Source organism: Lutjanus erythropterus, chromosome 6, assembly GCF_056507025.1.
Source record: "Lutjanus erythropterus isolate fLutEry1 chromosome 6, fLutEry1.hap2, whole genome shotgun sequence".
Classification (NCBI taxonomy): domain Eukaryota; kingdom Metazoa; phylum Chordata; class Actinopteri; order Lutjaniformes; family Lutjanidae; genus Lutjanus; species Lutjanus erythropterus.
This window is the reverse complement of record NC_139322.1, coordinates 33581281-33609214: the sequence shown is the minus strand read 5'-3', so window position 1 is coordinate 33609214 and position 27934 is coordinate 33581281. Positions and strand designations below refer to the sequence as shown.

General features: G+C 39.4%; 1 protein-coding gene across 1 annotated transcript; it reads right to left on the bottom strand.

Annotated features, from left to right (window-relative positions):
- Nucleotides 1-5944: 5944 nt before the first annotated feature.
- On the bottom strand, nucleotides 5945-24760 carry LOC146325614 (neuronal acetylcholine receptor subunit alpha-4-like). Its single transcript, XM_084721746.1, has 6 exons — nucleotides 24372-24760; nucleotides 15934-16085; nucleotides 13073-13117; nucleotides 12871-12980; nucleotides 9061-10501; nucleotides 5945-7155 (listed from the first exon to the last, which is right to left on the bottom strand). The coding sequence occupies exons 1-6, from the start codon at nucleotides 24421-24423 to the stop codon at nucleotides 7030-7032; spliced, it is 1926 nt and encodes a 641-aa protein (XP_084577872.1). The 5' UTR covers nucleotides 24424-24760; the 3' UTR covers nucleotides 5945-7029.
- Between the last annotated feature and the right edge of the window lie 3174 nt (nucleotides 24761-27934).

Below are 27934 nucleotides of genomic sequence, written 5' to 3'. Positions count from 1 at the left end.
GTCAGACAATTTACCATGATACTTGTATCCTTTCACTCTGTGTGATTGTATGACTCTGTTCTGAGTTTTTGCTCATGTAGGAAAAATCAGATGTTTTGTTAAAACTGAAACTCACAGGGATTGTTATATTTTCTTGAGCCACATTTACACATTACATGGAAATATATCAGAATGGAGTGTGTTAATGTGACTTGTATCTAAACACACAGATCATATTATTCAGGTCATCATAAATCGCTCAGAGTGTTCCTCTTTTCCCCCTCAGTGGTGTTCGCCAACCAACAGACTGGAAAAGTGCCTGTAGAGCTCCGCCAAATGCTACAGGCTCCTGCACCTGCCCTGGTTGATCTTTAAGCCCCAGAGCTGCTGGGCTCCTACCCCCGGCCTCAACCCCCGCAGACCCTCCAGCTTGAATTTGTATTTCTGTCTTCCGTCTGTTTTAACTACTTTTTGAGTAGTAGATGTTGGAAAGTTTAACATTTGCATTACATTTTCATTTATGATACTTGCACTATAATGTACGACTCACTGGCTTTACCCTGCAATACACAAACAGTTCCATTCCTATATTTTTACATGGACTAGTGAGAATGTTGACCGTTGGGGAAACTGCTCGCAACAAGGTCTGTGGATTATCTTGAGCAACTGGGTCATGATTTTTGGAAAGAGACACTGGTTTTGAATTTTTCACATTTATTTTTTTGTGCACCAGAAGCCCAGTGCCATCTAGGTCTTATTTTAGAAAGAAGGCAGACGTCTCTAGGGCTGATATCTCCAAAAATCTGCAACTCACACCAAAAGAAATCTAGATAGATAAATAGCACTACAGGTCAGGGGAAAATATGTATTTTTGATTTGGGGGTGAACTGTCCCTCCAATATAATATTAAAGTAGTACACATACACAACATGCATAGTCTCCTAGCAGTGTATCAGGAAGCAGCTAGCAGCATTACCATCAGGTTGATCAGTGCCAACCATCTAAGTTATTAAATTCAAACACCTCTCCTTGTCTAAATTAATTATCACAGCCCTGGTATATGTATCTGCAAAGACAATCACTTAATTGAGATTAGTATTGAAGGTCAATTTTTCAAGGTAAGTTTATTAACTTGACATTTTGTTGTAATTAATAACTTTGTATACTTGCTTGGCATTTTGCGTTGCTTTCCTGAGACAGCCAATACAGAGACCTTTATGGAGCGCTACCATCTGACATATGCATTCATAATTTGCCTTTGTACAAGAGTTTAATGCTGAAATTATGCATGTGAAGTCCCTTCTAGAAAGAGAAGTCTTATCACTTAATGGAAATTAGTTTGTAGTTTCATAAAGACCGCGTCCACATCTCATTTCAGACTTCAGTTGACAATATACCACGGTATTGTGTGTTCCAGACGAAACTGGAAGGACAGATGAAAATTAATATCCGTTCATATATGAATCTTTGTACACAGACAAAAGACAAACTTAAGCTTGACTTTTTTATATAAAGCTGTTTTTTTAAACTCATTTGGAGTTGCATCAAAGTGTTGCTTTCTCTCACAGACTATTATCCAGCCCTTCTTCCTCTGATTATGTGTCGGAATCAGTGAATAAATACACAGCGCTGCATGTAGGCTATTTCACCTTGTTTAAAGTGCTGTGTTTCCATATTGTGCTTAATTGCCGTTTTCTCCTGTCTGTGTTTTTACATAATGATCAATGGTTGGTCTTCTGCTGAGCCAGTGGAAATACAATAGTTTGTTGGCTGAGGTCAAAATTGAGGTCATCACTTTGGGCATTCAGGTTGCAGACATGGAGCAGCAGGAATAAAGTAGAAAAGAGTTGATGACTTGCTGTTAACAGTAATTTAATACTGTTTGTTTTGGGTGCAAAGGTAAACAATTCACAGATGCTACGCAGATGACTGGATTTGCTCCTCGGGTGTTGCAAAGCAGTGTTGCTGTGCATTCTTAGTATTAGTTTGTGCACTACTTCTCGCACAAAACTGGACTCCTGAATGTAATTTGAGAATGTGGGCATAAATTGCATTGAGGTATCCCCCCCAAAAAAAACAACAGAAAAAAAAGACACCTGTGATGCATGCACCTACTTAAAATATTGATCAGGAACATTTCTCATCTTTTTATTTTCTGCTGGAAGTGATTTATGGAAATCATGTTTCAGCAGTCCGTCATGATTATAGTTAAGTTTAATTCTTTGTATATTTAATGATTTCTGTGTCACTGTACTCATTGCTTTTCATTCTATAAAGTTGTCCACTTCATACACTTAGTTGTAGACCAAAAATGTAAATTTTGAAAGTAAAAGTCAGAACAATTTTATGAAATTTCATACCATATTCAGTTTTTTTTGTTTTGGTTTCATTGTATTACCCATAAAATTGGTGAAAACAGAAGAAGGACAAAATATGAAACTATTCAAGTAAGACAACCCAGGGAGGCTTCCAATTACATCTCACCCCAGCAGAAAAGGGAAATGAAAAATTAGAAATTCAAGACACAGGCAGAGGTGAATTTGGCACAAAAACAAATAAATCAAACCTCTCCACGAAGCGGTCTAATGGTATGAAAGGATTGCAGCACTTAATACACTAAAGTAAAGCACCTAAAATATTCATCCTTGTCCTTGAAGGGTCGCAGGGAGCTGGAGCCTATCCCAGCTGAGATTAGGTGAGAGGCGTGGTACGCCCTGGACAAGCTGCCTGTTCATCACAGGGCTGACAAACAACCATTCACGCTCCCATACACACCTACAGCCAATTTAGACCAGTTAACCTAATATTCATGTTTTGGGACTGTGGGGAGTGAGGAGAACATGGGGGGCGTCCCACAGCAACAAGGTCATCAGTTCGCAACCTGGTTCAGCCTTTCTGCGTGGAGTTTGCATGCTCTCTCCGTACTGAACTGGATAGTTGCATGACTTGTTGTTTGTCATAGTTATTTAAAGACATTACTCTTAGTGCTCTTAGTAATAGTGCTTCCTGGGTTTATTGTTTAAGGCAAAATTACAACTACAAAGTGAATGTTATCTGATTTTGTGATGGAAATGCAACAAGACCGTGGGTTCTTTGGGTTGCACTGTGTGGATTAAAATGGGTTTGGGCGGGGGGACAGACTTTGGGCTGCTTTATTATTAGATGGGCTGGTTTTAAATACATGAAGCATTACAGTATATTAAAATATATTCATAAATTGAATTCCTTAGTTATGGAAACACATTCATTCACGCAGTGCAACTTTGACATGACATAAATCTTATTTCCTCTGCTGAGAGGATATGTGCGGCTTTTTAGTCTATATTTTAATTATAACAGAAACCTCTTGCAACACTTTGCAATATCATTATGTTTTTCAGCTATTTGATAGCATGTAATTGTATGTGCGCTGTACCTTTATTTTTTATAGTTTTCTTTTTTTAATAGTTGCGTTGTAGTGTCTTACTTGCATTCTAGTCACTTGTTAATACTTAAATTCTTGTTTTATAATTATGTCATATTGGAAAAGTTGTTATGATGCACAATAATCCTGCTATTTTTTATGAATTCATGTGTACTGATTATTAGCAAAATTATTAGGGTGTTTTGAGCACTTCTTGGGCTGGAAAACACCAAACCAATCTGGCAATACTGCAAGCCACTCGCCCCCTTCCTTGTTTTCAATGTAAAAACAGTGACAGATGTGCTGCTGAGGCCAGTGGCAGTGCGGTAGGAACACACACAGCTCTGTGCAGCTGTATTCTGAGTTCATAATGGGTCAACTTTTTCAACTTGCAGCCACGGCTCGCTGTGTGACCATGGCAACCACAAAAATCACAGATAGTGATACAATACTAGTGTCTGAGTTCACTGAAGGCTGCACCTCTTCACCAACAGACAGACAGACAGATCAATGAAGAGAAAAGATACTGGAGCAATATCAGCTTCAAAGCTTGATTATCTGATCTGGGACATCACAGAGAGTTTACAATACCAGTCAGATAAACTTGCTGCATTAATCGTGTCATGTTGCTCGCCGTTTCCTCTATTTTAATCTGCAACCCACTCTGTTTAGCTGCGTGATGAGATTATAGTAGGTGGATAGCACATAGCAGCACCTTACTCTGTACAGGTTGGTAGGAATGGAGGTAACCATGAGCCATGATGTTGCACCCTGCTGCTGCAGATCCAAAATAACTTTGAGAACTCCATTTGGTTGTGTCTAGAGGGGAACCCCAGACCTGTGAAAGATTTTGTGAGAGTCATCATTTCAACCCAAACTATGATCTTTGCCTAACTCTAAAAAAGCGTTCCCTGTCCTTTTATGATACAGATTTTAACAAATCACCAAAGCTGTTACAATTCATCCCAAGGGGAATGTCGGTATCAAATTTCATGACAATCAATCCAATAGTAATCAAGACGTGTCACTCAAAACCAAAACGTAAAATCTGATCATGGTGGAAGAGGAAAAGTCTAAATTTATTGGCAATCCATTCCATTTTTAGTCTGGACCAAAAGGGCCGGACTGACTGACCACATGACAAACCAAAATTCCTGTGACTCGATCCACGCCCCTGGCATGGCTAACAAAAGTATGTCAGTTCAGCTAAAATGACAGAGGAAAACGTCTTTACATATGCTGCATGATTCCACATGATATAGAGCTTCCTGTCCTCTGTCAAGTTGTTTTAATATGTTGTTGTACAGTTAACCTTCTCTCAGCAGTTGTAACAGATTTGTACAACACTAATGAGTGAGTTTAAACTGTTCATTTTTAGCTGTTGCAGATATTTAAAAGATCAATTAAGAAAAGCAACAAAAGTTGGTATCAAAGATAGAATGTGATATTGTTAACAAAATAATGTGGCTCTTAAAGTCCTCAATCTAATGAATAATGTTAACACTTAATAATAGTATGCTACATTTGTAATGTAAAAATTAGAGATACCTTTGTGACTGTTGCTTTTCTTCACTGACATCTCTCTAGATGCGTTCCTCTTTTGTTTTACTGAAGAGGATAAACAGTCTGAAGTCACTTCATTATCAGCCTTTCACTCCTTCCACTATCTATCGCTGCCAGAAACCTTCAACTCATTCTGTGCATCTAGAACAGCTGTCTTGTTTTTTTTGTTTTGCACCATAAAAGCCATTACATTTCCTGTCAGATCTAATTGTACTGCACACAGTGTGAAATGCAGCGTCGGCTAAAGGCTGGTTTTCTTTATCTAAGTTAATAACACAAATTTCTGCAAAATGAATGTGGCAGTTTTTTTATTGATATTCACCTTTAACTATAAATATAAGTGCCTAAAATGAATGATTATGGGCTAGAAAATCATGCTTGACAAAAAAAAAGAAAGAAAAAAAAAGAGGCCAATCATTCTAATTCTAGTCTACTAATTGATCAAGCAATAGAAAAAGTTAAATCTTCCCTTGCCTTTTTAGGCTTTTGGACTTTAAAGGTATAGTTTGGATTATTTGAAGTGCAGTTGTATGAGGTACTTATCCATAGTCAGTATATAAATGCAGTAAATGCCAGTCAACACGCCTCCAGTTTGGAGTACCAGCAGAGAAAATAAGCAACATCCAGCTGTGAACAGGCTCAGCAAGAAAATGTACTTTACCCACTTTAAAAAGGTCTAATCAGTATTTTATATTTAGAATATTTTCACCGCTTTACTTTGCCATCAGGCTGCCTTTCCGGATGAGAAACCACTGTTACATGAGCCAACAAATGTCGCTCTCTTCAAAGTAACCAAACTCCATAGGTGAAATCAGTCATTTTACCTCGCCTAGCACAGTAGTTGCTGGTCTACCGCTGCCTCAATCTGTTAGTTTGTTTGTGTTACTGAGTGACTTTGGTGAATCCAAACTATACTTTTAACAGACCAAAGTCACACAATAACGCAAACTAGCTAACAGATCGAGGCTGCAGTTGACCTGCAACTCCCATGCTCTGCAAGGTAAAATGGCTGATTTTGCATATGGAGTTTGGTTGGTTTAGGAAACAACAATATTTGGCTTGTCTAAGGGCAGTTTTCTGCTGGAAAATGCTGTCTGACAGGAAAGTAAAGTGTTGAAAATATTCTAAATATAGTGTCCACTTAAACTGATAATGATTTTTTTGGGGTGGACCTTTTTTTAAGTGGCTAAAATACCTGTTGTTGCTGACCCTGTCTACAGCAGTTCATGCAATTCAACTGGGGGCATGTTGACCATCTGATGTAATTAATACGCTGACTATGGATGAATAACTCATACAAACCCACTATTAATAATAATAAGAACTATCCCTTTAAATTCCTCAATGTTAACACCAAAACTCCGTGGAAGCAACAAAGAGAGTAGCTGAAAGAAATATTGAATAAATATGTTTATTTATCTGCTGGGATTAGAAAGTCACAGAGCTGTACTGCATGTGTGCTTACCTAAGCAGTGGCCATTGCAAAAACACCTAAACACACACAACTCCTTCCCAGAACTGAATTCTGTCAAATCATGTTGCACAGAAACATGAATATTTTATGAATATTTGGTGAGAGTACTGCACTGTCAACTGTGCTAATGTCAAATAACATTGACATTGAGTAGAAATGTTAAAATCAAGATTTGAGCCAAACCTTTCAAGGGTCTTATAAATATCTTACTTTTGTCCTGTGATGTTTTCTTCAGTTGAAAATGGGTCAAAGTCTCTTCTCTGTTTTTTATGAAGGTGACAGGTTGAGCTATACTGCTCAATGTCAATGTCAAAATGGAGTGGTGCGGAAGGATATTTTTGCTGTTGGCCTTTTGCCCTCATAAAGAATTTATATTCCTGCTGGAATCAATGATAGATATTTAATCTCGTTTCTCCGGGAGTGACCTCTTGATTACCTGGGGCAGGAGCAAGAAATGAATTGTAGTTCTTTGAAAAATAGAAAATAAAACGATAAACGATAAACCTCTCCTTTTCTTTCTTTTCTTTTTTTTTTTTTTTACAATATAAGACAGCATGTCCTGTCAGTCCTGTCAGTGTTCGAGGGCTCCCTTTGCTTCACTGATGAGTTTCTAGATCATTCCAGCCAACCAAGGAGGAAGGAAGAGTCCGACAGATCCCAGTATACACACCAGCACAAACATCCAGAGGAATATCCTGTCAATGACCATGGCCACATACTTCCAGTCCTCCTTTACCTAGCAGAGAGGAGACACAGCAGAGAGGGACATTTTTAAATTTCACACCACACCACCTTTCTTTTTACCAGCTGTCAGTTTTCACCCTTGATTGATTTCTCTCGAATGGCTGATTTTTTCATTATGAGGCAGCTATCTCCTAAATGTCAGTCAATCCTTGCTTGTCTCTCTTATGAAAAATTCAAGGTCAAATTACTGAGGTCCCATTGTTTCAAAGACAGGCCTTTTCTGGCTGGAGATAGAAAGTGCATTGTAGTACTGACAATGACTAGTGTCAATGAAAGCAATAACTCCCACCACTGATTTTCATAATAATTGTAATTGTTTTTGAACTTCGCCTCCCATTGCACAAAAACATCCTTTTTTTTTTTTTTTTTTACAAGCCACTCAGAAATTAACACTGAATTTCTACTGCATACTGCTATAAAAGCTGTTTGCTGCTTAGCAGTTTCCAAATTAAAATACATTTTCACTGATATATTTCAAACAATAAAGAAGAGTCATGCAACTTTTCAATACAGTCAAAGGCAAAGACCATAACACATGACCAGGCAACATGAGGAAAAGTCAGTTAACTGTCACTTGTCTGATGGTCACCTGCTCTATGAAACTCTTATTATCTAAAAAAAATCTTACAACCATTGAGCAAACAATGGACCATGCAATGTAGGAATGCCCCTGTTGGATTAAACATCAGAGATGGTGACTTGAATCGTACTTAAGTTTAACTACACTTGACTTGGATTTATGTCTTCAGAACTTACTTGGACTCAATACTTGGGACTCGGGAACAGTCTTCATTTTATTTGTTTGGCACATTAAGGTTAAGGAAATGATGAGCTCAGAGTCTTTCCCTCCTTTTATTATCATGTGTAAACTTATGGGTCTGGTGCATGACGGCATACAGCAGAAGAAAAAAATACCCATTACAACCATTAGAGACTTGAGACGTGACTTGTATTTGAGCTCGACGACTTTGACTTGGACTGGCAAAAAAATTACTTCTGAGCTTCTTCTTTTGTGCTTATATATTAAGAATTTTGAAATTGATGACAGATGCTTATAGATCGAATTTAATTTCTTTCCAACATTCAAAAAGTGGCTCATATTTCAAATAAAAAGCAGAGATAAGGACTCGAATCAGTAACTTGGACATGAGTCACAATTAAGTCGCACACATAGTAACCTGAGACTTGACTTGAAACTCATTCTTGAAAGACTTGAGTCTTGACTCGAGATTGTGTCCAATATTGAGCTGAATATCATTCCCAACAACAACATGTATGCTTTACCATTTGTCATAAACTTTGGCTGTAATAACTTCTGACAAAGCCCAAACAACAGAATTGCTTAATGCAACATCTGCAGGGACTCAGTGACTCCCTTTGCAATGCAAAAGTTAACATTAGCGTTTAGCTCAGCATCTGCTACCGAACATTCGCTTACTACTAGCTTTGTAGCTAAGAGAAGTTAACTGTCATGCACTTTTATCTGTGGGATGTTTCCTGTTTGAGTGATCTGTCAGAGTGACTGATATGGACAGATTCAGTTGTGCACTCTCCCTTGTGCCAACAGTGTACACAGAAGTAGGTTTTATCTCCAGAGACTTAAGACTTGATTGGGATTTGTGCCCAAAGAGTTAAGACTTGATTTGAACTTGCAAAAATGACTTGTGAGAATCTCTGATAAAAGATAACAGCCATACTGAATGTGCTAATATTGGGATTATACTTTCTATCCAGAAATAACAAATGGAATCTGACAAACTAATTTAAACCACATTAGTTTGTAAGGACCTCTGTGAGACTTTTATCAAGCTTGAGAACCACATAAACATTTAGAAACTGTTATGTCATCATCAGGACTTACTGATTACTAAAATAAAGATAATATTTGTAGACTCACTGAAAAATCTGCATCTTCTGCCCTGAGATGATCAGCAATGTACTGAACTCCCTCGATGGCCCGTTGCATAGCTGGGGAAATAGTTTGAACCATGGCTGTGTCCTGTTGAGTACTTGCGTCTTTAGTGGACTCTGCTGTGAGGGTTTCTGGTAGGTGATCTTTAGGGGCTTGTTCCTTCACCGGCCCTGTGAGTCCGATGACCCCAGATCCTTCATCGTGCAGACAGCAGTACTGGAAGCTGCGGGAACGACACCGATGCCCAGGTCTCTGAGGAAGCTCCTTCTGTTGATCGAACATTTGCTCTACGCTGAGGGAGCGACCATTTGGGGCCAGTGTGTTGGGTTCTTCCCTGGACAGCCTACGAATTGGGCCCAGCGGCAAAGTCGGGGGTAAGGACAATTGGGAAGACGACAAAGCAGCGGAGTTGTGTCCACGTAGGGAAAGTTTCTCTGAGAGAACTGAATACTGACCGGATGTGGACTGGCAGAAAATGCTGGCCTTCAGAGAGTGATCTTCCTCGTTGCAGTCTTCAAGAGGGGAGGAAGGTGGAGAAGGTGAGCAGACAAGGATGCTTGGACTGTCAGATGGAGTCTTTGGGTGTGTGTTCTCAATCTGGCCCATTTGTCTCAATCCTGTTTCTAACCCTGCCCAAAAGGCCTGCGAATTGCCTGTTGCAGATATGGTCGGAGGACGGTGCATCATCTCAATAAGCTTCTTGCAGTGCTGCTTGGCTGTGCCTGGGGGACGCTTCATGAAGAGGACTCGGGGCACCATGTCCAAGAATACTCTCCTTACCCAGTGAGGCATGCCATGGGTTTGTGGTGACCGGTGATGTACGTTTAACACAAAGACAGTAATTATGATGGAGAGCGTGACAAAGACCATGGTGAAGAGCAGATATTCACCAATCAGTGGAATCACCAGTGATGTGGACGGTATAATCTCTGTGATCAGCAGCAGGAACACTGTTAGCGACAGCAGCACTGAGATGCACAAGGTGATCTTCTCTCCACATTGCGATGGCAAATAAAACACCAGCACAGTCAAACAGGAGATAAGAAGACAGGGGATGATGAGGTTAATGGTGTAGAACAACGGAAGCCTCCGGATGATGAAGTAGTATGTGATGTCTGCGTAGATCTCTGTGCAGCACTCGTACTTTTTGGTGTTGTACTTGCCCACTGCATTGACAATGACCCACTCGCCACTCTCCCAGTAATCCATCTGGTCCACATCGCTGGCCATGCTGATGAGATCGATCTTGGCGCGGTCATAGGTCCATGAGCCAAACTTCATCTTGCAGCTTTGCTGATCAAATGGGAAAAAGGTGACATCTATACTACATGAAGACTTATAAATGGCTGGTGGCATCCACTTTATCCGACCATCATGGAACAGATGTGCCTTTGTGAGGTGAGTCACTGCAAAGTCGCCATCAGCACTGCACATAAAGAACAGGATGTAAGAGGGAAGAAAAGTGGGAGCTTTTTTTTAATATTTATTTTACATCTTTGCTTTAATCAAAAATGTAATTTTAAGGCTTAATTTTTTATTACTTTAATTGTACAGGAAAACTGAAGATATGACAGAAAAAGGGAACAGGGAGAAAGTGGGAGAATGACATGCAGCAAAATATATGGAGTAAACACTCTACCAACTGAGCTACCAGGCCACCAAAACATAAATTTTAGCTGGGCTCCTCAAACAACATTTTTAGATGACAAGTATTTTAACTAAAGTTGGACATAGCAGGTGGTACAATGATCTAAGTTTCTCTATTTATGAATACTGTTTCAAAGGTCAAGAATAAACTTTTACACTCAATAGCTAAATTTCATAAATGTAGTACTTCAAATCAAAACCAGTGACTTCCAGAAACTACAGGCTTAACCTGACAGACCAAAGAACTTTTTTATATAGTGTGACAAGGGCAAAGCATGCAAAATACAGTCTTTTACATCACTGAAATCTAAAATATACAAATTGTTTATTATAATTCAAATATTGTACATCACCTCTACATGGTTGTATTAATTCAAGTTTCACAGAGACGTAATATTTGTTAATATACTGATAACACTCACATTTACATCTATCACCGAGCAAAGAAAATATTTGATGCACCACAGTTTCCTATGAATAAATGTAATTAAAATGAAAGTAAAAAAGTAAAAGTTGTTGCTCTAAACTCTGTCACTGGAAACTGTCTATGGTGACAGCTGTCCTCTTGCATCTCCTGCTTCTATAATCTGATTAATCTTTGTTGTAATCCTCTCATGTCTGACCCAGTCATCTGCCCAACTCAATGCAATTAGCTTCAGTACATACAGAGATTAGCTGTCAGTCACGCCAAGCTGGATTCTCTACGTTGTCTTCATTCTCTTGTCTGTATCTGTTCTTAGCATCTGCTAATGCATGTTGCTGTCTAGTCTGATTCAGTATTACAATAGAGTTAACCTAATTCATATATTTTGGTGTAGTCATAGATTCAGACCTAAATTTGAAAGCTACACCAAGATGATATCAAAGTAAAGCAATAGTTAGAGAATGCGTGTCCAAATATCTTGTCTACATGTCTGGTAGAATTTGGCGTCTACAGTTTGTCCAGAATTATGCTCATCTCTTTCCAAAGACTAAGAAAGCTGAGCAAGTAGAGTACAGTAACTGTAGTCAGTCCGTTCTCATTCCCAGGTAGTTAAATAAAAATGTTTTGTCATACTCCACAGCACCTTATTTAAATGCACAAAGACACTTCTGTATGAGACACACCAGGCTTTCATCTAACTTCACTGTAAACCTATCAAGTTTTTAAAAGTTTTAAGTTACATAACTTTACATGTCAGGTGACTTAAATCACTTAGGACACTTGTGCACTCCACACAATGCAACACAACACAAAGCAACACAATGCAGTGCAGCATATTTTATCCCAAATCATGATCAGATTCCTAAGAAAAAGAAATAGACTCTGGTGTGCGTTTGCCTACCCATGAATTTCCTAAACCTAACAAAACTGTGATCGTTTCACAATGTCGACCACATGTTCAAAAAGGCTTTAAGGCAGCATTTCATACAGGATACCTTGTACGTCAGTATGAGATGCAGAGCGGCTTGATAAAGAAATAATAAATGTTTGTATGTCTGGTGACCTGGGAGGAGAATGGGTTACAATAGTTTAGTTTTTGTTGTTTTAGACAGCATCTCTTGTAAAGGGCTTTGTACTACAATATGCTTTACAAAGAAAAGTTGCCATGCCATGCCCGGCCTTATTAGCCTGAGATATTTCTTAATGAGAAAGCACAAAAAATGTATATAATGATGTAAATTTAGCAGCTGTACTTTCCAAATTGCATGCCTGTTTTCGATCCAGTTTTTCATATAGAGAGTTTCCCTTGTGTAGACTCAAATAAATACAGGTCAACCTGAGGCAGTCACACACTCACAGATGCATTTTATCTGAGACTCTTTAAAAAAACATCCAAAGACATTTCATCGTCTAATTCTTCGCCTAATGTATTGCATCATAGAATGCATCGAGCGTCGTTTCTAACCACATCCATTAAGGCTGACCTTGTTCACATCTATTTTAGCTAAATTACTTTATGACATTGGCACAGGACAAGATGTCTGGCAACAACAACAACAACTGGATCTTCATGTTTTCCCTCCAGTCATACCATCTGTTGGAATTAAATCATCAAAATCTGAACATTAGTTGCTGTATGTTTATCATTTGAGATTTAAGATCCCTGGATCTGGATCTCAATGTCGTCGTATGAAAAGATACAAACTATTGATAGAGCTCCTCACTTGTTGTAGAGGACGATGTCGGGCCTCCAGATGATCTCTGAGGGAATACGAATGGAGGTGACATTTTCGTATTCTTCTGGGTTCCAGCGGAGTTTGTAATCGTTCCATTCCTGGAGAAGAACATTAATCATATTCACATCCTCTGGCTTTGTATTAGCCTGTACCTTGAGCAATATATGTTTTGTCTCTTGTCATCACATACTTGCTTGACCCAGACGTTTGTGGTCATCATCTGGTTCTTTTCATCCTTATTTCATGTAAACAGAGAGACAAAAAGAAAAAATATTGTGACATTCATCTTCTTTGAAATATTTGACGTAGGTACAATGTAGAATTTCTCTGAATATCTCATTTTCTGGTCATTTATTTTCAAAGCTGAAACATGCACTCATAAATCAGTTTGTTATGGAACAAATCAACACACATAGCCTCTATTTCTGAAGACAGATTAGTTGTGTAATACACCAGGAAAAAAATATTAGGCGGTGCTTCATGCAAAAAAAAAAAAAAAAAAAAAAAACACCCTCTCTGTGCTGTATTTGTTGCTTTGCTGCCACTGCTGGCACACTGCTTTCTCCAACTCTTTCTTAGCAACATCTAAGACAAATCAGTGAGTGAAAACACTCTGTAGGAGAAGACAACTTCACCCAGAGTTGACTCTCACTACCAGGCATGTGGAGCAAGAACTGTCACCTAATTGTGTGTCAAAAACTTGGTGAATCATCCCTGCAGCAATGCAGGCTGCACGTATTCGATCATGAAGCTGCACCAGCCAACTTTTGCATGCCTCCACATGGCACTTAGAGGTGTTATAAAATGTTTTTTTTTTTTTACCTCAGTCAACAGAAACCCTACAACATAATTTGTGTCAAACGCACGTGTGTTTAAAGCTCCACTGGGTCTGTAATGCAAAGATGCCATGGGGACATGAGAGATAAAGATGTTATTTTGTTGAGAGCAGCTGTGTCGGGGTTGTTTGGGAGACAGTTTTGAATATTTATTGCCAGTGTTAGCATACTTGACAACTGAATTTAATTTGGGAAAATAATTCAATCTCTTCTGTTGTGGTTTAATTTCCGCTGATAAGTGATCTGTATATCTAAATTTATCTCCTTGCCTAGTGTAGCTTTGAGCTGGTCGCTACCGATATGATCATAATGAATATAATACATAAGATTCAAGGAGAACAACTGAAACTGTATCATCTACACAACTGCATTGCACCAACATCAACATAACATAGCATTCAAAACAACTTTTAGAGGAGCACACCAGCATCTAAAATGACTGAAGTGAAATTTGTGGTGAAGTTTAATGTGCCGCAGCTGACTGGCTTATTAGCTATCAAGCCTGCAAGCTGACATTAGCAGTGCACTCTTCAGTAGTGAATGATTTTGTCATTCGTTCATTAAGCTAAAATGCCGGCTTGACACGTGTTCATGTTTGTAAGTTAGATGAGAAAGAGATTTTTTAAAGAAGCCTCATCTCAATGGTTTCTGGCTGTAGCAGGCTGCTATCTGGCTGTTATGAACTGTACTTGACTGTTTATGGCAATATGGCTTAATTTTGCTATCCCTTATTTTCTGTTATATATGCAGCGATGCCTCCAAGCTACTTCAGGCAGTCAGCTTGAGCTGCACTGCTATACACATGTGACATGCCATATTCTATATAGTAGTATACCAAACACACCCTCCTACTTTGGTCCGATGGGGGATTTAACTTATGGGCTCATCGCTCCTCAATATCTCTATGTGAACATATTCTGCAAGGAGTGATGAGGTTGAAATCTAAATGCCAAATTATGTTCTGCTGCTATAATAAACATTGAACCTGAGCTGTCTGATTGAAATATAATGTTACAATGTTGGATATTCATATTAAATGTGGCTAAATTTACATAATTCCTGTGGTCCTTAACTCCTGGTTCATTGATGACAGATAGCTTTACTTGTTACCGCTAAATGCTGCTAACTGTAACTTATCCGGCAGTTAGCTAGGACAGTTGTGGTCCAATTAGCCGACTCTCCCTGCATGAGGTTAAGCCATCTGGAGGCAGAATAGGGCAATGTCATCACCATCCAGGGAAAAAAAATATTGCCACAAGCACTGGATGCTGCCCCAGGAAGTGCACCGGGCTTTGAAGTCAACTTGACATAGCAGCCAAATTGTGTAATTATGTCACATTACGCTCTACAGCCCAAAAAGACTTTCCCTCCTTGGGCTTACATTGTGAAAGAAGTGTCTATTATACAGCAGATATATATTTTTGAGCCTCACAATTCCCCAACAAGAATTCAAACCATCTGATCCAGAAACATTTAGAAAATTATGAGGCGCATGATTAAATCATTTTATCCCATTCAGGTTAGTGGAGGCTAAACCAGAAGTTATGCGCTCAGCCAAAAGAAGTCTCTAGTGCTCTAATGCTCTATGGGATGTACAATGTGCAACACTAAGTTCCAGTCTGGAAGCTCTGGCATGGAAGTTGGCTTCATGCACCAATGAGCAGCTCTCATAGAAATGAATGGAGACCCACCAACCAGGCTGTATCCAGTTCTCCTTAATGCATCTATGGTGCTGCCCCTCGGCAGGCTTCCAGAAGTTGACCAATTAGAAGAAAGTGGGCTTTTAGGTAGAGGGGTCTCAAAGATACAGGAGCTAAAATGTCTTGTTTCAGACAGAGAGTGATTTGAGGGGATGCATAAAGGGTCGGTATAAGATAAATTAGAAAGTTTTTGAACTGCTAATCATATAAAGCTAAGTGGAGTCCCAGAAAAATGTAAAGTTGGAAATTAGCATAATGCCCCCCTTTAACATGAAGCAATTCGGCTGACCATATGGAAACAACATCTAAGTAGATTGAGAACTAACATTACTCTGACAGATTAATGCAAAAATAGAGGGTGCCATTATGAAACCATAAATATTAAATATAAATTTCTCCGTTTGGGTTTCAGAAAAACTGGAGAAGTGATAGATTAAAAAAAAAAAGTTTCTGTTGGACTTAAGATATCTTGTTTGTCTCAAATGTTGAAATTACAGCTGTGAGGTTTTACTCACCACATCAATAAGCTGGGCAATAGACAGTCCAAAGTGGACTAGAACAGTGTCTGTAGTGTTTTCCACAGGCCGGGAGAGCTTATTGTAATGTACGAACAGATCCTGGAGCAGCCTCTCTTCAGCGTGGGCACGAGGTCCAACTTGGGAAAAAACTGAGGGGAGAGAAGATGAGATCAGACACATGGGGAAAGCTTAGATTAATGACGTGGCCTTTTGTAGCCTTTAAGTGTCATTGAACATCTTTTCATGACTTTAAATCAGTACATCTAGATCTTTGCCTAAGACTACACATGCACATGTAGTGTGCAGACTTTGCTTGTGTCTTCTATATTCTTTTACAACATGTAGTTCCAACCAAGCAGTCTGACTGGTCAACAAGATATTCAGAACATGCTCAAATCAGTGTTACAGCACACCATGGTCATCGCTAAAAATATTGCTACGCCCAGAGGGGGGATGTTGTTGAAACATTTTTATTCATGAAAATAAATCACAAACCACCAAAGGCCCATATAGACTACGACCTCAGCTGCAGCTGTTTACTGCAAGTAACATTTATAGAACAATTCTATCGACTTTATTTGATGAATATAACTTATTCACTGCTGGTGCGGCATGCAGCCGTATGGAGGACAGATCAGAACTGTGGTGTTCAGGTGCCGTGCCTCGTGGAATCAGTGGGTTAGACTGCTGCTACACCGCCGCTGTAATGTTTGTTTTTGAAAGACTAAAGCAGAATATTTCATGAGATAAAAAAAATGTGAAATCTTTCTTCAATATATTTTGGCTTTTGGACTTTACAGTGTTGTGTATGTATTGGAAATGTTTATGATCACACAGATCAGATCAGCATTCTCCATCAGCTGTGCCAGCGAGTCTGATATGATGCAACAAGCTTATAAATATATGTGAAGTTTGTGAACATAGTGGCTAAATCTGTCCATGGATTTTTTTTTCAGCCGATAAAGTTATTAAGTGATTGTATGTGTGGTATTTATTCAGTTTTGGCAATCTGGGCTAGAGATTGTCTCTGTTGCTATGTCTTTACTGACCGTATGTTCACATTACCGGTCACACTGCTGCAAAATGGTTAAATGTGGCCAGTTATGTTGTAGCCGAGTTGCCAGTGAAGTGCTGCTTAGTGCTCGTTGACATCAATTAGCGTTGGATTGTCAAGGTGCATTTTTTTTGTTGATGTCACAGTAAGAAAAAAGGGTAGGGTGAAATAAAACTGGAAGCTAACCATGTTAGGTGACTCTACACACAAGCACTCATTGACACCAATGATCGCTAAGCAGCACTTCACTGGCAACTCGGCAATAATGTAGCCACCCACGTTTGGCCATTTGTGACTCTGTTGCCGGTAATGTGAACATACTGTAAGGGTCGGCCTAGTTGTTGAGGTAGTAAACATGATTTCATTACATAGGAGTCTACTGATATGACTGATTATTCTCCAGTTATTAGTGAGATATGAGGGGCTTTACCATCATTATTAGTACTGCAGTGTAGGGGGTGTGCCATATCGTATCAGTGACATAATGATGTCATACCATTACACTTAGCAACATCAAGCATGGCCGAAAGTGAAACTAATGTTCATGGATTCCCAGAACAGGGGGAACGACTTCAATATTGTGGAAGTGGTTTGGTTCCAAAAGATAAGATGTACAACAAGCCACAGTAATACCATTACCACCAGTAGTACCATTATGCAAAGGTCAACAGTTGCTTAGGCCCCAAGCTACCATGTGTCCCCATAAAATGCCTTATAAACTTATGGTTAAGAAAGTTTTTTTTTGTTTGTAAGTTTTTAATGGCATCAGTGTGCTTAATATATTAGTGTCTCAGAGTCTCCTGAAAACAGCCTGATCACTCTGCAACCCTCTGGCAAGAGATACAGAAGTATCTGCTTCCCTACCATCAGACTACTAGTCTGACTCACCAGATGCACACTGCTGGTGTAAGTCCTGCCATTGGTCACTTGTTCCAAGTGGCATCACAGCCGCTACATCTACATTTTCAAAGTTTCTGGGAAACAACAAAAAAATCTCTGCCAGAGCCAGATCTCACCTCACAGCGCACCGTTGTTCCCCCAAAACAGGTTCTCTCTTGACACTATTTTGCAGCAGCACCATTGCTGCATCCTGGGCTTATTGCTCCCCAAGACATTTGTCATTGGTTTAAAGAAATGCAAACAATGCAGGAAGTTTTTTCCCCTATAGCAGAATGTGTACATTTGGATCCAGACCTTTGTTCAGCACTGTGGAGAGAGGTCTGGCTAGGCAAGACTACCAGACTACAGATTAGCTTCTTTCCTAAGCCTGACTCCTCAATTCATCCTCTATACACCACCTTGAATAAAACTTAAATTTATTTCTTATTATTTATTTAACGATTAAAAATGGGGGAGAATGAGATATGTGAAGGGATCCCATGCCTGTGTTTGCCTTAGGCCCCAAAATGACTAAATCCGTTCATGGTAATATGTAAGAAGAGCAAGAAGACAAAACAAAACAGAACATCAATCCAACAAACTAATTTCACCAGCCCAAACAGAAGCAAAAAATCCCACAAGGAGAGCTCAACAGCGATTGTAAGTTTGACACCAAAAATATTTTTGTCATATCATCAAGAATATCTTTATGGAATATGATATTATTTTAGGGCCATATTGCCCACCTCTACTTTAGTGATCCTTATGGACTGCATCACTGTTGTGCTAATATTGATGGCAAAACACACCCTCCAGTGTAATATTGCTTAAAGCTACTGCAAGGAGTTTTTAACTGCATATGAAACAGTCTAAGTTTATTACTCATGCTTCTATATGAATTATATAAGTTGACAAGACCATCAGCGAGAAGCTTGGCTGTTTCTATAAAGTTATTCTTTATGCCTGCCACTGGATTGGATTCTCTTTGAAATTAGATGAAAAAAGCCTCCGTTTACAAGAGAGTAGTACATTAGCCTGTTGAAAAGAAGCAGGATGAGGGTTTTACTTAAATTAATTTTGTTTATGATATTATATTTTGTGGTTATTACTGTGGAAACACTAATGCTTTTGTCCACAGGGGTCTCCAAAATCAACACAATATGAAGGTTCCTTGTAGTAGCTTTAAATAACCAGTTTGAATTGTTTTTCTTATTGCATGTTTTTGTATGAAATAGACACCATGATTTCAAATGCATGATATTAATATTTAGTATTTATTCTACTGCAGACAATAGATTCATCTATAATGGATTTATCTGATGTGGCTGTGCCACTGTAAATAATCCAGTGTTGTAGATACAGCCTGTAATCTAAAATGAGGGTGACCTCCATTACACAGGTGGCGTATGGTTACATGAGACTGTATCTGAGTGATGAGACAAACAGGGAGAGGAGAGAGGGGGGAGGGGAGTTGGGCAGGAGATGAGAGAAGGAAAAAGAGGGAGGATGAATCTGTATCTGAGGACATCCGTTGTGTCTCCGAACAGACGTGCTGATGGAGCGATCTGTCGAGACGTCTCATCCCTCTCTGGCCCCCCCACCCCTCCCTCTCTCGGCCTCTCTGCCCCGGTGCCTCTGTGCCACGGCCGCTCTAATGGAGCAACTCAATCACTCACACCCCCTTTACAATCAGCTCACATAGCACGGAGGATGACCTAACGAGGTCCGGGAACAATTAAAGAGACGGGAACCGTCCCGAGGCTCACACAGTACAATGTCCTTTTGTGTTCCGGTCCTTTTTTCATATTCAATTAGGCGTCTTTCTATTCTGGACATTGTGCATCTGTGCAGGTAATTCAATGGCACAGCAATACATCATAGGTGGTGTTTTTGTTCCCTCACTCATTTTTCATTATGCATGGCCCTTCTTCATTTTTCAATGCTTTTCTTGTATTGTTTATTGCTTATTAGACAAAATATTAATTATGAGAGAGGTGGGGGTTATTTTTTGTTTCCTCATTATGACTGGACTAATAATCTATCTATCAATTTTTGACAAAGATGTTCTGCTCTTCTAACTTGTATCCTTGAATCCAGGGTCAGATTATTTTGAAATGTAGCCAGTTATTGAATAGAGATTACATGTTATTGTTTTGTAAATCATGACGTAATCCATTGGATTACAAAAATTGAACCTAATCTGATTACTTTTGGATTACTTAAAGGAACATTCTAGCCATTATCTAGCCATTGTGCTTACAAAAATAAATATTGAGTCCAAATAGCAAATTGAAATCAGTTGAGGCAAGTTGTTTCCCCTTCCCCCTCTTCCCTGGACACATCAGAGACAAGCAGGCTGCAGGAGCTCTGCAGGAGTGCAGGATGTGTGCAACCTCATAAACTGACAATAACAAGTGTAGATGAGCCTTCCGCTGTAAGTTGATCAGCTGTTTATAATTGTCAGTTGTCTGTCAACGTAAAGTTAGGCCTGCTGTCCTGAAAACAAAAGCCCACTGCTCCGAAAACTCTCTCTGGATGATAAGTTAAGTGGCTGTCTGTTTCACTGCCTGTCTAACTCCATTAACATTTTGCTTAATTTAACAGTCATCTACTCCTTCTACAAGATTATCACTGATGTCTTTTGACTTATAAACATACAATGGAATGGAAATTTGAACACACAGGACAGTGTGGATGTAGCGTTTTTGTCAAGTGGAGCCAGTATTTCAACTTAACATGTTTCCACGATCTCTGATGTGACATTACGGTCAATAAATTACAGAATTCTCCTTTATAAATCAAACATTGAAAATATTGAAGAATAGACGCAGCCACAAAAATCTGACTTCCACAAAAAAAGTTTGCTCCTTAAACATTGTAAAACATTTTCAATTTATAAAATTCATTTTTCATATTCAGAATTTACAGTTAGTCAAATTGAATAACCTCTACGAAAACACTATGTCGTAATGTTTTTTAGTCAAAGGCCTCATGGAGGATTTTTTCTTTTGTAATTCAAGAAGAGCACTTAGGGGAAAGTCGCCACAATTGCAACATTTTCATTTTTCACTCTTTTGTGCAGATATTTCTTTTAACCTACATATTTAATGTCTTCAGGCAAACAACCCACATATATCTGCTATAGTATACTACTTGTAGTTTTTCAATAGAGAAAGCAAGTCATGAGGAATTAAACCGAAAATGGATGTTGCCCAATGTTGCAGTTGAAGTGCATGTGAGTCTCAGTGGTTGTAACACGGCTAAAAACAGCATTAAACAGATTCATGACAAATCAACAATGTTTCAGTCAAGCAACTGTTTTCATGTTGATTTCGTGGCAAAGGTAATATATAAAACATGATTACCAGATGTGCCAGTTGGCGCATTTGTGTCATTCTTTGTTGGCAAGTACATTGATTATATCTACATATTTAGCCAAAATTAATGTTAGAAGCTGAAAAAAATCAAATACAACCCTAATTTGACGTAGAATATCATTGAGTGACATCTTACTGATCACAGAGCAGCTTATTGGCCACACAGCTCATGCTTCGCCGGGGAGATCCTGTGTAATTAAGCACCGACCGTGTTTTTTTTAACAAGTGAGTCGCTTCCCGCACACATTTCCATGTTCCTTACAGACGACACCTAGCATGCATGACATATAAACTATGCTAACTGGTGAAGAACAGATACATGCAGACAACTGTGAGGATTTTAGCTTCACAAAATGCAAACACATTATTTTTGAAAAATACCCATGGACCTTAATTTTTACTTAATTTGTTGTAAAGCAGTTTTCCACTCGCCATTCTCTGCCAAGTGGACAACTCTCCCCTTCTCAAAACAGTCATTTTTGATGTCAAAGAAAAGCAATGAACTCCATTATTCATAAATCATTAAAAACCAGACAATAATCAAACATGTAATCAAGTAATTCTTAACAACGTAACTATAATCTAATTGCATTTTTCTTTAATGTAATCTGGGTTGATATAGTTACTTTTTTGTGCTCTCATTATGCAATCCTGGTTACATATGACCTATTACTACCCAACCCTGCTTAAAACAGGGACACAGGTGTTGTTGTCATGCTGCCGGCCTTCCACTCGGGTCCTCCTACTCACTCAATCAAAGCTGATGGGCTGTCCTTCAGGTGCCTGAAAACTGGCATCCTCAATTTTTAAAGGCTTCAGATCAATATCTTATTAAATGGATATAGTTTCTTTTTTTTCTCTGCACGTCTTCTCTTCCTCTTTGAATCCTTTTGACATGTCCAGACGGCCAACAACCTTGAAACGTCTCCACGGCGTCAGACGAGAGAGACAGACACAGGTACCGCTGTTTGATCACATCAGCTCAGAGTGATATCTGTTGAACGCAGCTGATATTAAATAAAGAGGAACGCTCCGGTAGATTCTAAAGCAGCCCCGCGGGCTAATGGGTTTAGACAGGGGAGCTCGCAGGGTGTCCTGACTTTGACAATGTGTGGGTCAGAGCTGTGATGTGTGCAGGTAGGTAACTGCTGGATGAGTTTACTTCTGTATGGTGTGTCTTACAGGATGCTATGAATAGCACCCGCACAGGCTGCAATGTTACCAGTCACACTTAGAACAGAGAAAATTCACTCTTCATGGTGAAAGTTTTCGTTCCAGTCAACTGTCAAATAATTAGTCAACTTTCCTGTTTTTGTGTGAGAACATCCAGTTCTCCTCCTGTAAATCATGACATTCTCCTCAATGCTTTTCACTGCTGGTCTGCCAGAATGCTCTCATGATTTATTTATGCAGACAACTGAAATCAAACAAGATGCATTATATGAATCATCTGGAAAAAAAACACTTTAATTTGGTACAATTATATAATTTATAGTAATGTTTGTGTGCTGATGTTTTCAGTTTGGTAAAGCAGAAGCCAAACCGTTTCATTCTGCTATTAGACCCAGTTCTGTCCTCATTTGATCAATGTACGCTCATTGGCCAATACTGCACAAGCAGCAAATATCACTTTTTATACAAGTGAGTGCTGCCCCTGAACCAGGCAGATAAAGCTTGTTATCGGGTCACTAAGCAACCGAGGGAGTTTCTACCTCCTCATCCAATAAAAACCATAGAAAACAACACCGCTCTTTGAGTCCCGAAGGTTGCCTATTTGTCAGTGATTGTACTATTCATCTTGTCAAGTTATCCTTCGAAAAACAAAAAATCCTTGCCTTTCTAATGCATTATGGGATTTGAACTTCATTAGGGACTGTATGAAACTCCACTGGTTTCTAAAATAATTTCTTTGGACCCATAACCCCTCCCTTAGAAAAAAAAAACTGCAATACCCTCCCAACCCCAGTATCTCAACATAATGACAAACAAAACAAAATAGAGAAAATACAAACATCCTAACAGTTAAACTCCTTACAGCCACTGGACAGCCCAGACTTTAACTTGTAGTTGATGTACCTAACAATGTAGTAAAATGCTGTTCCGTGTGATGTTTCTGGTAACATTAATATTCTAGTTTCTTTTAATTATTGCTCTGCTGCTTATAAATGATCTGAATAACTTTAGGATTTCAATCTTATGTTCTGTTTTGTAGGGCAACTTTGCAACATCTGTCCAGGGTTGACAGATGAAAAATAGCCTCTTAGCTAACTCTGGCACATTTACAGCAATGTTTATTCATGTTAGAGCCCAACCGATATATTGGCCAACCAATATTATCAGCCCGATAGTTACCTGTCACAGCTATATCACATTGTATCGGTATTGGCATATATATTTGAAGTTGAAGACTTTTTTTTACAGAACATAATGCAAATTGCTTTTAAAAAAAAAAAAAAAAAGAAGAAGAAGAAGCTTTATATGCTGAATTTTATGTATATTTTATAGATATATTCTTAATTCAAGTTTAACATATATAGGTTCTATTTGTGATTTTTTTTTATTTCTAGTAATTTATAATTGTTAGAAAATGACAGTGAAATTTCATTCCCCTGATATCATTGTGAACAATAAAGTTTATTGTGAAGCTGTAAAACTTCCAGCCTCCATTACATATCTTTTTTCACAAGTGTATGATAACCATGTATGAGAAATGTGAGTATATACATATATTCTTCAGTCTGTATGTTATATTCTGTATAAAGAACATCGTCCGATATGTCAATATAGTATTTTTTTTTCTCCCTACATATTGACATCGGCCAAAAAAATCTATAAATGGTTGAGCTCTTATTTTCGTTATGCCCACTGTCTGTTAAATAAACCATCAAACAAATAAGTAAATAAAAACTTTCTAATTTGTTATGAGTAAAGATGAAACACCTTCCTCTGCTCTCCCAATTAATATAGACTACACTTCCATCAGGAAAATGTAATATACAAAACCCCGCCCCCTTTTTCTAACACCCATCTTCTTGATCCCAGACTAATTTTCATGCAGTCCCTCATATGATTAAAGAAAATGAGAGGTGGAGCAACTGTAACTGACAGGAAGGGAAATGACATACCTCGTGGAGGAAGAGTGAAGAAAAGTAAGCTCAGACATCTGTATATATCCATAGCGCCCTCAGTAGTATCCAACTGTACGAGTGAACTCCCTCCAACTTCTGCTGGATTTCAGTGCCACTGGTCACTCATCTGTCATGTGTCCTGTGACAGAAAGTTTTCAGGAGGTTCAGGTCAGGTTAAAGAGCCGGATGGAGAGGTCATGACGGTGCGTGTCAGCCCCGGGCCTGGTGTTCCCCCTGGTTCCATCTGTCCATCTCTTGAGTGTCTTTTCTGTCCAGATTGTCTGAGGGTTGGCCTGAAGGACCACAGACAGGCAGACAGACAGACGGACCTGTAGTTCAGTTGATCCAAACACTTGAAAGTCCCTCCTTGCTCCGCTGGAATCCTTCATCCAAGTGTGGCTTATCCCTCTCTTCTCCACCCTCCCTGTCTACAGTACTCCCTCCCTCGCCTCTCATCTCTCCGCCTCCTCATCTCATCTCCCTCTCTCTCTTCCTCTCTCTCTCACACACACACACCTCATTTCTCTCTTTGCATTCTCTCTTTCCCTCCCACTTGTTTTCTTTTTCTCCATGTTCCAGTTTTCTATCTCTCTGTCACTTTTTCCATGAAAAACTGAACTTTTTCGTCTGTCTCAGTGTATATTTCTCTGTGTGTGTGCACTGAGATTTTCTCACCAGTAGATACAGTATACATGAGCAATGCAGTAGGTGAGTTATTTGTATGTGAGCTGTGTGTGAACCTGTCTGTCAAAGTCCAGCTTCGCTGGAGTGCCAGTGAGTCATTGGACCTCTGGATCCTCTTCAATCTCCTCCTTGCCCTGTTTCCCAGGAGCATATCATCTCCAATCCCCATCTTCCCTTTATCTCACTGCCTTCCTTTCTCTTTTAAACACCCCTGACCCTCACCTGCTGTCAGTTTTTCTTCCTTGTAATGTCTTTCACACAAAAGGGAGATTTCTGTTCCTCTGCAACTTCCCCGTGCCTTGCTGCCAGTCTCCTTTGCAGCTTTTATACGTCAGCAGAGCTCAATGCCAAGGCTGGCCATCTATTGAGACAGTTGCCTTAGCTTGAGGTGTGTTTACTGTTGTTCTACATCTCTTTACTTTTCCCCTGCAATGCCAACGTGTCATATTTTGATGACACAAAGAGAGAGAATATCCACAGACAGTTAAAAATCCTTGACTTAAGAGTCATGTTTACTTGAGATTTGCTCGGGCAGAAGCCTGCTTTTGACTTTCCGACAGTTCTTTCTGACTGTGTTATATGATAGAGTGCAACAAAAGAGGTCCGGGCGGAGATATATTTTGCTGCTGTAGATGTCTTTGTCAGATATGCTTCTTTTCAATACACTATGAGCCCACAGAGAAAAGCCTCCGCAGTGTACACATTGATTTTTTCTAATCAAAGACGCAGCTCTCTTGATCCGGTGATGACTAACTGTGACTTGACAGATGAAGAGATTCCTCTCACCGGTGTGCCGCCGCAGCGCAGATGTATGTTCTTACCATCAGAGATTTGATAGCCGATTATTTAGTTGGATTGCTGACAGGAGTCCAGCAGGAATTTGTAAGTGGGACAAGACAGCAGCAGGGGGCCTCTGCAAGAGGAAATTTCACTATCAGTAAAGGGCAGGGTGCACAAATAGGCCACTTACAGCCTGGTGGCTGACACATACATTAGTTTATCTCACGCCTACATATAGACACATATAAGCTCCTTCTGTGGCCACCTCAGCTGATGAAAACGACCATCTGTGCACTCTTCCAATGGTGAGGGAATAGAAGGAGTGGCAGTATTCACCTCCTGCAACAGCCTCCTTAATAATTCAACCTGTCCTGATGCCTGAAATGATTTGGTGATCCCCAAGCAAGCACTTTGACCTCTGCCTCAGATGGTCATAACTCACACTAGGTGACACTTTGTGGCCATCTGTGTAAGCAGCTGAGGTGTGTGACTGCTACTGTATCTAAAATGCAGTGCACTTTAACCTGTTTTAAAAAAGGTAATCAAAATTCACATCTGTGTAGGGGTGCAACTAGCAATTATTCTTGTCATCAATTAAGCTGTTGGTTATTTTTGTTTCATCGATTTTTATTGATTCTCCCCGTGTCTGTGTGGGTTCTCTCTGGGTTCTCCGGCTTCCCCCCACAGTCCAAAGACATGCATGCTAGGTTAATTGGTGACTCTAAATTGCCCGTAGGTGTGAATGTGAGTGTGAGTGGTTGTCTGTCTATGTGTCAGCCCTGCGATGAACTGGCGACTTGTCCAGGGTGTACCCCGCCTCCTGCCCAATGTCAGCTGGGATAGGCTCCAGCAGCCCGCGACTCTTACGGAATAAGCGGTTACATTTGAGATTAATAATCAATTAAGCAATAAATCATTACAGCTATACAGTGTTTGTGTCTGTGTGAATATGTTTAGCCCACACTAGTGGAGTGGTTCCAGGGATGATAATATTGGTCCAGACAGAAATATCTCAACAACTGTTGGATCAACCACCATGAAATTTCATACACACAGCTGTGGATGAAGGATGAACTGTGCAGATTTCAGTGATCCTTGGCTTTTTCTCTAATGTCACATTGATAATATCAACAACTATTAAATCAATTGTCATTGAGTTTGACGCAGACATCCATGACAATGAATCCTGCTGACTTTAAAGGTCCTCCAATCCTTCATGAAGCATATCCAGCAGGTCAAAGTTTTCTAAGCTTATCTGGCGAAATATCTCAAAATCTACTAGATTGATTGGCACATTATTTTGCAAAAAGAGATTCCCTGACTTTTTAACCATTAGGTTTACAGCTGTGGTCTCAAAAAACAATAGCTGCCATGGAATTTGGCTTTTCGGGATAAGTTGTAATAACTCGGGTGATCCCTTAAAGCAGTGGTTCACTACCCTTTTTTCTTGGTGATTTTTGCCATCCCACTCAGGGGGTTCCAGACAACAGGTTAGGAACCAATGCCTTAAAGAACTAGTGTGCAGGATTTAGTGGCATCAAGCAGCACTTCACCCTCCCCTTCCAGTGTGTGGGAGAAACTATGTCGGCAACAAAAGGCAAAAGGCCATTTCTAGAGCCAGTGTTTGGATTTTTCCATTCTGATCTACTGTAGGAACGTGGCAGTGCAAGATGGCAGACTCAGTGGCCTCCTATTATACACTAATGAAGACATAAATATGCATATTAAACTCAATTTCTGTTATATTCTGCCAATAAATCACCATAAATATTACAAGCGGGACCTTTGATTTTTCAGGTAGGGCCATCATCAGATCAAGATTTTAATCTGTACAATACTCTGGTTTATGAGCTAATAACTGCAAAACTAATTACACTCCCATCAGCCTCTGCTCTACTTTATGTTCAGTGTAAATTAGAAAATGTTAGCATGCTAACTTCCTGAACTATGAAGTCAATATATGTTTTTTGTTTGTAGAAAACTGAAACAATGCTTGCGTTTTTAGTGTTACCACATGAGGGTGCCAACATTGTAAAATTACAGTTACTTAGCCACCCCTTGTATTGTTTTGTTGTAGTGCTATATGTAGTTTTGTG